This window comes from Lygodium microphyllum, chromosome 19, assembly GCF_053477565.2.
Source record: "Lygodium microphyllum isolate KBCC chromosome 19, Lygodium_microphyllum_v1.1.10, whole genome shotgun sequence".
In the NCBI taxonomy this organism is placed as follows: domain Eukaryota; kingdom Viridiplantae; phylum Streptophyta; class Polypodiopsida; order Schizaeales; family Lygodiaceae; genus Lygodium; species Lygodium microphyllum.
In genome coordinates, this window is record NC_141153.1 from 7401244 (window position 1) to 7413949 (window position 12706).

Here is a 12706-nt window from a genome sequence, read left to right on the forward strand (position 1 = left end):
TAGGGGCTGACAGAGCCCCCCCTGTTGTCTCACTCTGTGTCGTCTCTAGACCCATGTAAAGCCGTCAGGGTCAAATCGCGGGCCTATCGACGGTGCCGCCTTGGCTCAAAAGCACGTGCAATCTGCTGCCTAATGGCCAAAGTAATGGCATCGCACGCACTGCCATGGCTGCCCAATCACAATAACCTGCTCCCTGAAGGAGTGTCCGCTTGCCTCAATCACCAAGAACTTTGGTATGTTCTTTGTATCTCTCACAGCCACTCGTACCTTTGGGACTCCTACAGCTGCCACTCCATCTGCGAAGGAGGCAAGAAGAACTGTGCCGAAGAGTCATCCAAACTCCACTAATTGGCGATACTCTACTGCCAGTCCGAGGAAGAGTAAGGTGACCGAATGTCTAAGAAACCTGTCATGGAGTGCGAATTCCTCCACTCTGAAGCCACTGTACTAAGGGACCGTGCAAATGACCCTTCGTGTAGGCATAAGGTGAGCTATCCACTAGCTCACGAGCTGCGTTCATAGAGGTGAGTTGAACCATGAGGATCCCTTCACCCATGAGAACCACGTCCGCAATCTGCACTGTGCCAATGCGCAATGTGGAGTAATGCTGGCCCCTCGATGAGGAGTGTCCTACAACCCACCAAAGATCACGACCAAAGATCGTTGTTTCTTTCAGCTCCAGCTTTGTGGCACGAACGGCCAAGAGTTGTTCCTCAAAGAGGACGATGCGCAAGGTGTTTGACTAGGGGACACTCGCAAAATGCACTGGTGTGTGACCAAAGGTTTCCATTGCGCGTCTCTGTTGACAACCTACCAATCACACTGATGTACTGCCGAAGGGGGGAATGTTGCTGCAGATGGAGGGAGCAACTGGAAGGGAAGAGGAGGAGGGGGGGGGGGGGGGGGGGGGGGGTGGTGCGCTGGCCAGGAGGGTGGGCAGATGCTGTTTTCTGACGGTGGTGGGGGAGGCCCTGGACAGAGCGGGTGGGGGGTCTGCTGGATGGGGCCACAGGGCAAAGGAGGCAGGGGCAGCACGGGAGGGGGAAACAGGGCTGGGGGACAAGACAGGAAACTTGCCTAGCGGGGGGGGCGCGCATGACCAGGGAGATTGCCACAGGGGGAGCAGGGCGCACCACAGGGGAACAAGGCCGGGACAGCGGGCCACGGGTGGAACAGGGCGGGTGAACGAGGGGGAAAGCTGGCGCGATGGCGGGGCAGCAGCGCAACGGGCAGGAGCTTCAAGTACCTATGCCCATACTCCTGCTCTCTGCCTCCCTTCTAAGAAAAGTTTAAAGAACTGTCTCCTGAAGGGACGGATCCAGGTCCTGGGTCTTGGGACTGTGTTTTACCCGAAGGATATAGAGCTTTGAATCTGTGAGACTGGCAACCTAAGATTACCATCATGGTATAACTGCTCTATGATCCTAGTGCACAAAGTTAAGCTCTGTACTCCTCGAGGCTGTGATAGTAGGAGTCCACTGCCCTCTCTCTGCCTAAAGGCCTTGCAGCCCTTATAGTCTGATGTCTGAACCTACTTATGCACCTGGACTTGTCCAGGTGCTCTGAACAAGCTGCTGCATTATGACCTACCGATAGGAGCTAACCTCAGACATCTGACTTGACTCGATTGTTCCTGACCAGGCTGCTCATTCTGACTCTTACTGTTTCTCCTCTTGGCCTCCCTACTCCTGTCCCTGTTTCTCCTGATGTGAACGCTTGTCCAACCAAATCCTTCATATTCCTATCTCCTCTGCTGAGTCCTCCCATGTGGTGGAAACCACACATCCGAAAACAATAGAGTTGTAGTTGTTAAGTAATCATTGGCTGCCTTGAATCCATGATGTCACAGAGTCCAGTAAACCATCCCATCATGCATGGGGAAAAGTCCAATGGTGGACATAGTACGTGAAACACTCAGATTTGTAAATGAAAGATGATAAAATCCAAACCAAAACATTACACCTAGGATGTACTTCGCAATGCCAAAATCCTGTCCCCCCCCACCTCCCTCCCAAACCCCCTTTAACACACACAAAAGAATGGCTATTCATCAGTCCTTGTATTTTGGATGTACTTGTAGTCCTTTGTAAGGCTTTGTAGGTTGCATTTTACCTCAAGGAATGTTTTCCTTGACTATTATTACTAGAGTATTCTTTCTTAGAAAGAAATTAGTATCAGTTCCAGAGGTTAGGATGTTGCCATTAGACCCAAAGATTGAACTGAAGGTTTTACCTTCAAAGACAGAGCTCCACAAACCAGGTAGTGGGGAGAAGCAAGTGTATGACAGAAACGGGACTGTATTAGAAAAGAGGATAAATAATTGAAAGTAAAATAGCAGGTGTAAGTAGGCTAAAGAGATGACAAGGAAAAAGAGGACAGGAAAAAATAATGGCAGGAAGAAATGGGTGGCATGAAAAGTCAGAAATGCAAGTGATGAAGGGTAACAGCAGCTCAACAACATTCTCACTGCATCAACACCCATTTGACCAGCTTCCATTCCTTGAAAAGAAAATGTTAATATGCTTAAAATACAATATGATTCTTAATAATAAACGAGTAGAGGAGATAAAACAGATGAATAATTACCATATAATGCTCGCAGAAGTATACATATCCTTGATAAGGAAGTCCCTTACAGGGCTGCTTTCTACTTTGTATTTTGTCTTGGGATATTTTGTTTTGAGGGGTCTCATTATATAATTCTTTCTATTCTTTGTTGAAATAAAAAAGATAGTCTTTCCATTTTAGAAAACACAAAAGCTTTGTAATTTAGAAGCCTTCCAACATACCATGCGGTTGTTCCCTTCACTGTCCTGCAACTCTACTCCCACCAGTTTTAGTGAAACCTTGCAGCCTTTGTGAACAGGGTTGCCATAAGAATCTATCACCTTTTTTATGCATAACAGAAAGATTAGAAGACCCCCCATTCTGTGAGCATTTATAAATTAATCAAGAAGACTTTAACGCAAAGAAAGCAGATCAGCCTTACTGAGCACGCTCCAAACCTTGCTGCCTATTTGAATTCAACACCTCCACAAGTAAATTATTATGAACTTTCTCAGGCTTTTTCATGATTCTCAACACTTACCTGTAGAGTTAGAGCTCGAATTATGTCACCAGTCCGGAGGCAATTATCTATTCGTTGACTCTCTACCAATTGTATTGATGCCATCTCTCCTGGTAAAACTAGATTCAAAGACAGCCAACAATAATCAGATGAACCACGCACAAAAGGCACAAAATGCAGTACAATCTTCTTCAGGCATGGGAAGAGCGCACGCGGGGGGGGGGGGGGGGGGGGGGGGGGGGGGTGAAAGAGAGAGAGAGAGGCTGATCGCACGAATGTCAATCAAGCAATGGTAGCACGGAATATTTTCGCTATCGCATCAAGACTTCATATTAACACTCAAAAATCTACACTGCTTTCTTGCATGGAGTTTGCTTTGCAGGCCCTGGGATAGCATGGTATTGTGATTTCTAGGGGAAACATAACCAGACACTTGGGCATGCCAAAGTTGAGCACGGCCTTTGGCCTGCTTTGGATGATGAAGAATGGGAAGAAATGGTTCCTTGTACGGAAATGGTCGGCCCATGTTCTGTGATTCAACCTAGTTTTGATGTGCAACCCTCGATTAAATGGAACAAGCATTTCCTTCCCTGTGCACTTCTTGTTCGATACAAGCTACTGCATTCTAGCAGGCCAGAAAGGTTCTATGATGGACAACAGCTCACTCTTCAGTTTCGCTACATGCCAGAGTTGGACACGAACTTTGGCTTGCTTGGGATGATGAAGAGCAAGAAGAAATGGTTCCTTGTACGAAGATGGTTGTCCCCTATTCTGTGGTTCAACCTAGTTTTGATGTACAGCCCCCTATTAAACACAACAAATATGTCTCTGATATGGCGATGGAATGCCATGAGCACACCCCCTAAGATTTAATGGAAGATTCCTGGTGGTGGAGATTATGTTTGGAGAGGAGGTCCTATGGTTGTTGGGTGTCTATGCATCTAATACAGCCTGAGACCGTCATTACCATTGGGAGGATTTGCAGTCCCTTCCCATGGCTTGCTAGGGGCTTGTTATGGGTGATTTTAATGTCTGTGTCTATGGAACAGGTTACTTTGCCTCACTCTGTTATGGAAGGCCCTAAACGTCACGCATGGGATGCTATGGCTGTCTTGGCTTTGAAACAACTTAGAAGACATGTGGTCATGGTTACATTCTTATCAGTCCGATTTTACATAGCAATGTCTTCAACATTCGGAAACCAAGGCCCAACTAGATACAATGTAAATTTGTCAGAGGGATTCCTTCCTTCCAGCAAAGATTGACATGTCGATGGAAAGGCATCACATCCTTTCCGATCACCACCCTTTGGTATTGGAAATGACTCATCGGCCATTGCATGCCTTTAAGGCTCTTCTTGCCCACTTTCCTTTGCAATTCAATCAGTCCTTTCTATTGAACCATCAGTTTTTTAGGTACATCTAGCAGGTGATTGGTCAATTTAGCACGCAAGTTCTGACTAGGGACATTGATGCATGGCCTGTTGCATTATTTGCACTCGGGGACATTTGCTCAATATGCAACTGGCTGGGGATAACTCTGATAAATTGGCCACATGTTCTAATTGGCTGAAATGCAAAGTTCAAGGCCTACAAGAGGAATAACATGCAAAGTTCAAAACGCTAGCTCGTTTGGATGCTTTGCATTATAATAATTCTCAAACTCTTCACTTCTTTGCTCTTTTGTGTCAAAATTATACCCGGGTCAATATTGTGCAATTGACAAACAAGCAATCGGAAACGTTCATTGACCCCACATTTATCATTCAAATATGCCTTGAATACTACAGATCCTCGTTGGGTTGGCAAGAAGCTCTTTCTGATTATATTCTTTTTGCTCAAATATACATTTTTCACTAGATTCCAAATCAATTTAAGCTTGAATGGAGGGAATTGATGGAGGCAAAGATCACTAAGAAAGAAGTGGAAGAAGTGTTATGTCATTTGCCACATAGGAAAAGCTGAGGTTGGGATGCCAACACATCTATGGATCCGGATCAATTTCTCCGAATTGGAAAATTACAATTATTATCTTACTATCTAAGGTTCGTTTCCCATCCAGTTTGAAGTAGTGGAGGTCCGTTTTGGTTATGGGTTTACTGTATGAAATATTTTCCAAAGTCATTGCCAACAATTTTAGAAAGTGTTTCCATAGTTGATTCATCCCCGTCAATATGGGAAGACATCATGCATAATGTCAGTTCGTCCTTCATGCGCCCATTGATGTCTACCATGGGCTTTGGTCCCCACATGAGTTCTCTTATTCACCTTATCAGTCAAGATGCAATGGCACATGGTGCACTTAATGGGGAATCACAGAAGAAATTGCTTTATCTTGTTCTCTTCGTCAAGAATGCCCTCTCAATCCTTTATTGTTTGCATTGGTCACTCACCCCATGCTTTCTTTGTTGAATCCATTGGCCGAGAATAGGGAGATTTTTGGTTTCTCTCTTCTGAGTGCTTCTCAACTTTTGGGTCAATCTTTGGCAAATGATACGTTTATGTTTCTCGATGCTGATTGAACTCATGTCAATCGGGCAATCTTTGGCAAATCATTCCTTTATGTTTGATTTGGCCTCACGCCTTCATACTAATGCTCACTAATCCACATTAATCTCTTCTATGGAGAAAGATTTGCAAGAATTAGGCTAGCACGGAACTGTTGTTTCTGAAGGAGACATTAAACAGCACTTCAAATATCCCATTCATGTGGAAGTCTCTCCACAAGCAATGCTTGATTGGATGTCCTCTAGAATTCAAGAAAGGTTTATGTATTGGAAATCTCAAGGCTGGCCTCTTCATGTGCAATGCAAAGTGGCACAATCTATCATGATTGGTATCGTCTCTTATTTCCTACCCTTACTTCCTTGGACCAAGAAGTCTCTCTTGGAATTGATGCAACCTATCTGTTTTATGTTATGGAAAGAGAAAGGCAATCATTTGGGTCACCTATGGATATCTTGACAGCATATTACTACTCCCAAACGCTTCAGAGGAGTTGCTTTATTGCATGTTAATTCTTGGATTGATGTTGAAGAATTGTTTACTGAGGAGACTGGGATCTCCCAAGGTCGCATGGTTATCTAGGCATCTTGGTGGCATGTGCTGAATTCTACAAGGCCTCTTAAATTATTGAAGTTACTTCTTCCTACCTATTTGATTGCCTCTTGGAAAGAGATACTTTGCTTTCCAGTTTGGCATCCTGATCTATAAAAGAGGGCTAATTCAATAGAGACAAAAGTGTTGGCCATATCCAGGCTGCTTCATTCGCTCGATAAAGTTTAGCAATGACAGAAATTTAATCACACGGCTCAATTGGGCCTGCAATCGATACATGATGCTCTCATTCCTGGGTGCCATTGTCTTAATTCTTTCATGCGCGTATGCCAACACTTTTGGGTGCCTAGAGGCAATACCCAAATCTGGTCAACCCTACAAGACAAGCTTTAACAGTATAATCTGTTGCCTACATTTCAGCGTGTTCACCTCGGCAAGATTGGATGTTTGTGAAATTGGATGATTTTTAGAAAGGTCGGCTAATTAGATCTACCACAAGATGGTATAGGACAAGCGATGGGTCACTCAGAAAGGTAACAAGTCTGCCACACCTAGGATACCAAAGAGAAGTGATGGGATAGCTTTCTTCAATTGTGGAGGTCCAAGAGTCTTTATCAAAGAAAAGTTTGTGTGTGGAGGCTGCTCATTGATGGCCTTCCTACTAGGGATGTCCTATGTGCCTGCAAGATCTCATGGGGCCATTGTATCTTTTGCACTACTTGTGATAAGATACCGATTCACCTCTTCATCTCTTTCCCTCTAGCGAGATGGATTTGGAGCTTTGTCTCCTATGTATTGATCTCAATAACTTGTCAGCAATGGATGCCCATCCGTTCTTGGGTCTTGAGTAAGATGCCTTCGTTATCTTCTTTGCACTCAGATTATCCCTGCCTTTTCCAATTTTTCAGATGAACTGTTCTCTGGTACATTTGGCGTAACCCGTATTGCCTTTATTTTCGATTCGGTCTTGGGTATTCGTCGTCATGTTGCCCTTGTTGGAGGATTACTCTTATGGCAGATTTCTTCCATGATTTCAACAGATATGATCCTCACTGATGTGGCAGCTCCTTCGCTAGATATTGTTTGCTCTACTCCAATTCTACAACCAGCATGATATTTGTGTGTTATTTTATACTGACCTGGTGACTTTGACTTGTGCATGATAAGATTTTCATGCTTGGCCAGAAGGCATGATGTGAGACTTCTATCCTTTCATATATCTCAGCTCAAGGGTGTTCTGCATGGGCAGTTAGATCTCATTCAGCTTGTTGACATTCTCCCTAGGAACAACTTGGTTCCTTGGCATATGGCAAATTCTTCTACTTCTTGCTGTGACTTTTGTATTCCTCATGCGATTTGATATAATATGGGGGCGGGCCCGTTTGTAGAGTACGGGAGGAGAGAGAGAGAGAGAGAGAGAGAGTCAATTGATATAAAATAAATTACTGATTGTGGGAAAGGATTAAAAAGAAGAGAGAGAATCACCATATAGATTAAAGGATGCTGCAAATACATCCAAGATTGTCAGCTTCAAAACAGCCATATAATCAGCAGCAATGCCATCTAAGATACCATTAGAAAGATGTATTGCCTGATTCAAAAAGAGAGCTTTAGATATTCACTTCAGAAGGTTAAAGTCAACCTGGCAACAGCAATGAGAACTCACAAGAAAGCAAACGTTCTCAATAAAAAGGATCAGATCAACCTTGATGACAACTGAACCATCTGATTGTTCATATTGAATTCCTTCAATGCTTACGTTAACGTCCATAATCCTATTGTTGCTCCAAAGATGCAACTTCACATCTTTTAGATCACGGATAGCTTTTGAATTGCCAAACTCATCATAACAGGTAAGAATTAGCGGTCCCAATGAAGATCCAAGCCTGCATATAATATATCAACAAGTTATAATTCTTTGTGACAATTGCATTGGGGAGCTGAGAGAACAGAGGCAAGAAAGAACAAAAAAGTATAAAAGGACATGGACAAACACTTCAAAGCTAGATTGGTCCATGGGACAAAGTTTCAAATGTCATGTTCTTCCTTTGGATAAGGTTTTGAACACTTGAAAGTAACAAAGTAATCACATCATGTACATCATATGATCCAATACAAACATTGTTACCTTGTATCCAACAAGCTTTGAATAAATTATTATACCCTGGTTGTTCATGCTACTGAAGAAACCAAGAAATCATCCTACCTTGGGTGCCTTGGGAGCATTTAAGGTCCTGGAAAAGACAAGGCAGTGGCAGAAGATGGGGGGTTTGGTTTTGTGCATGGTGAGCTATAGCAGATGGATTATGGATTCTTAATGGGCCTTAGGATAGCTAACTGCCCCTTCCACCAAATCAGTTTTTGAGGGGATGGTATCATGCTGGTTGTTCTAAGTTCTACTGCTCTCCTTGCCAAGTATGTGCAGGTAGTTTGGTGAGGGCTTTATGCTTAGCTGCTGCCTAGGACAAAGAAGGACCATATGACTCCCCTTCATGTGCTCCTAGCTATATGTCGGACATATACCAATGATCCAAGCCACTACCAACCCTCTCACTATGATAGTCTCAATGATGCACAAGAGACCAACTAGAGAGCTCTTCTTGTAGCTTCGTTCTGGAACAAACCTGCCAGCAGTATTTATGCCTCCTCTATCTATGCATATGGCACATGCAACTAGAAAGCTACCATATCTAAGCCATGTAACAATAGCCAAAGTCCTATTTTCCATGAGCCATAGGAAAAGAAAGACATTCCTATGTTTGAATCTATCATCCTGTCTCATACCACTAGGCACCTTTTAATGTTGCTAGCTCCGATCTTGTTCTGACCACTTAAACTTACCTAGTTATCTACAAAAATCTAGCTATGCTCCAAGAGTTTTGTTAGAGGGTCAAAAGTAGTGTACCACAGCAGCTAGCTATAATTTGTTAGCTGTGAAAGTCTAGCTATGATGTCAAATGCTCATAATCCATGGTGCAAGATGCTATTTTGAAGTGATGTCAATCTCCATATCACACCAGAAATACATCACACGAGACCCCATTGAAAATCTAAGTCCTAATTTGGGCCACACCCTCTTGGAAATCCAATAAAAATCCTCATGTGGACTCCACTTAGCCTATTAAGTGTTTCACAGTTGAAATCTAGAAGACTTGAGGCGATGAAATAAAGACCTCAACCTCTCGAAAAGATAGTTCTAAAGCTTAATTCATCCCCAACAAGAAGGCATCCCTATCTCGTTTATCTCTAAATACTAAATCTCTCCCCTCTAGCTCCACTAACTAGAGCTTGGCTTTGTGGAGAGGAATACAAAAATGCAAATCCTCTACATTGCTAGTCTCCAAATCTCAATCCTCAACATCATGTCCCCCCCCCCCGCCCCCCCCAAAAAAAGGAACTCCCAATCTTATTTATCATAAGCCTTCTTAAAATCCAGAAGTAGCACAATCAATCAGGTACTCATTCCTAGAGAGAGCAAGAGATATAAAATCCTGATAGATGAAAACATCTCAGTTGCTATGCTCCCAAATACAATATGTCTAACTAGGGTGGATGATATCCAGCATCACAAGGGAGAATAGGAAACTAATTATCTCCAATAAGTAATTTCCAACCCATAGCTGCTGCCCTTGGGAATCAGAGTAATCGATCCCTTAGACAATCCTTATGATATGTCTCCTAATGCTCTAATCTATTGTAAAGCCACAATAAGACCTATTTATTGACAACTTTCAATAGTGTCTCTCCTCTCTCTAAAGTGCTGCATGTGAAGCTCTAATCATATAGACACAATGCAAAACTCATTGTCCAAACAGTTAGCACATCTGAGAGAGGAGACTTCAGCATGATAGACATGGTGTCTATCATGCATAAATTGTGTCTCATGGCCAGATGTATGCTGAAAGCTAAAATTTTGTCACATAGTCTTTGGATGGAAGCAGTTATGTGTGCTTGTCATATTTTGAACAGGTACCCTGCCAAGGCATTGAAAAATGTCACACCATTCGAGGCTTGGAATGGCCGTAAACCTTCAGTTACTCAATTTCGTACTTTTGGGTGTCTTCCATATGTTCATATTCCCAAGGTATTGAGAAAGAAGTTGGACAATAAGGCTATTGAGTGCATATTTGTGGGGCACAGTAGTGAAAGCAGAGGGTGTATACGGATTGTAAGATGCATTTTTGGCTTTTATTGCACTTGTGGAAAATTAATCTGGCTGTCGGATAAAGACTCTTCATTTGGACTGAAGTGGGGAATATATGTCTTCTTTGCTAAATAAATTTTTGAAGCAAAAAGGCATTGCACATTAGTATAGTACTTTATATACTCCATAGCAAAATGAGGCTATATAAACGAAGAATCCGTCACTCATGCTCAAAGCTAAAAATTTGCCACATGGATTTTGGATGGAAGCAGTTATGAGTGCTTGTCATGTTTTGAACAAGTACCCTAACAAGGCATTGAAAAATGTCACGCCTTTTCATGTTTGGAATAGCCGTAAACCCTCAGTTGGTCACTTTCATACTTTTGGGTGTCTTCAATATGCTCATATTCCCAAAGTATTGAGAAATAAGTTGGGCAATAAGGCCGTCAAGTGCATATTTATCGGGTACAGCAATGAAAGCAAAGGTACAAATTGTACGATGTATTTTTGGCTTTCATTGCACTTGTGGGAAATTAACCTGGCTATCGAATTAAGACTCTCTATTCGAACCGAGGGGGGGAATATATGTCTTCTTTGTTCAATAATAATTTGAAGCATTTTTTATCAATTTCATGAGACATTCTCCATAGAGGAAAAAAAATCGCACTCATGCCCGTCACATCGCGCTACTATCCCCTCACCCCGACTACGCACACCCGTCCATCTGCCCGCGCAATCCGATTGATCGCCCCGTCCCAACTGATCGCCTCGCCGCCCCGACTGATCATGGCCGTCCAACTCTTCGCCCCCCCCCCCCACTGTTCGCGCCCCTTGCCCCGACGTTTTGCAACGGCCGCCAATCTACCGTTCCCCCCCCCCCCCATCTGACTGATCGCCCCATCCCAACCGATCGCCTCGCCGCCCCGACTGATCATGGCCGTCCAACTCTTCGCCCCCCCCCCCCCCCCCCAACTGTCCGCGCCCCTTGCCCCGACGTTTTGCAACGGCCGCCAATCTGCCGTTTCGCCCCCCCCCCCCCCCAAACCCCCGCCGTCAGGCTGTTTCCCCCCCTGCTTGGCCGTTTCCGCACGCCCTGGCATATTCGCTGCCCCGCCCCCCATGCCTCCCTTGCCACACCTCCTTTCCACGGAAACCAACATAGTCCCCCCCCCCCCCTGCAATTAATCTCCCCCATCCCCTAGTTGTTCCCTGTATCTGCAGCAGCTACCCCCCCCCCCCCCCCCAAAAACCAAGTAGCACCGCGACGTGAGTGGTTCTCGCAGAAGGGACGTGTAACGGAAACCTATGGTCAGACGCCGGTGCACTCAACGAGTGCCCCCAGTCAAACACCTTGTGCATCGTTCTCTCTGAGGAGCAGCTCTTAGCCGTCCAAACTAAGGAGCTGGAGGTAAAGGAAACAGCAATTTATGATCAGGTAAGAGGACATTCTCCAGCAAGGGCCCAGCTTCGGGACTAACTTCACTCCACATTGCGCATCGGCACAGTGCAGATCGTGGAGGCGGTCCTACTGGGCCAAGGGATCTTCATGGTTCGGCTAACTTCGACAAACACAGATCGTAGAGGTGGTCCTATAGGGGCAAGGGATCTTCATGGTCCCGGCTAACTTTGACAGACGCAGCTCGTGAGTTACTTGCAAGTTAACAGTATGCGTCCACGAACAGGGTCATATACATGGTCCCCTGGTACAGTGGCTTTACTGTGGAGGCATTTGCACTCCACAACAGGTTTCTTCGGCACCCAGTCACCCTTCTTTTCCCCGGCCTGGCAATAGAGTATCGCCAGTTGGTGGAAGACTTTGGTCGGCTCTTCAGCACTATCCTTCCCGCATCTTTCGCGGATCAACTGACAGCCAGCAGGAGTCCCAAAAGTACGGGTGGCAGTGAAAGAGGTCAAGAATATCCCACAGTTCCTAGAGATTGAGGCAGGCGGGTAATCCTTTAGGCAGCAGGTCATTGTGACGGGAAACCCAGGGCAATGCTTGCACTGCCACGACTTTGGGCATCAAGCAGCAGGTTGCACGCGTTTCGGAGCCAAGGTGGCTCCGCCGACAAGCCCGCAACTGGACATTGATGGCTTTACACGGGTCCAGAGACGATAGAGAGGGAGACGGCAGGGGGGACACAGCCAGCGTCTCAAACGCAGCCTCAGTAGGGAGTAGGATGGCATGTAACGCCCCCTCGGCAGAGCACTCCACAGCCCCCCCACAATCCGCCCCACCCGGCAGGACCGCAGTCCCCCACATCCACCACCCGCGCCACAGACAACCTCTCATGAGTCCCCACAGCCCCTACACCCACCTCCCTCCACATCGCATGCCCCCCCCCACTGACCATGGCCCACAACGTCGCACTTCTAGGACCACCAACCTCCCCCCACACCCGCCATGTACTTTCATCCGTCCCACCATCCCTCGAACAT

The 12706-nt window shown here is 45.2% G+C and overlaps 1 protein-coding gene across 4 annotated transcripts in view; it reads right to left on the minus strand.

Moving 5' to 3' along the window:
• GMI1 (gamma-irradiation and mitomycin c induced 1) overlaps window positions 1-12706 on the minus strand; it is a 214712-nt gene that overhangs the window by 62950 nt on the left and 139056 nt on the right. For 2 of the 4 annotated variants that reach the window (XM_087701024.1, XM_087701026.1), the window contains exons 26-29: window positions 7790-8009; window positions 7609-7714; window positions 3089-3186; window positions 2790-2888 (exon numbers count right to left, since the gene is read on the minus strand). In XM_087701024.1, the coding sequence (XP_087557150.1) occupies window positions 2790-2888; window positions 3089-3186; window positions 7609-7714; window positions 7790-8009 (523 nt within the window). The remainder of the gene's footprint in view (window positions 1-2789; window positions 2889-3088; window positions 3187-7608; window positions 7715-7789; window positions 8010-12706) is intronic. The other 2 variants (XM_087701027.1, XM_087701028.1) reach the window with 1 other exon arrangement.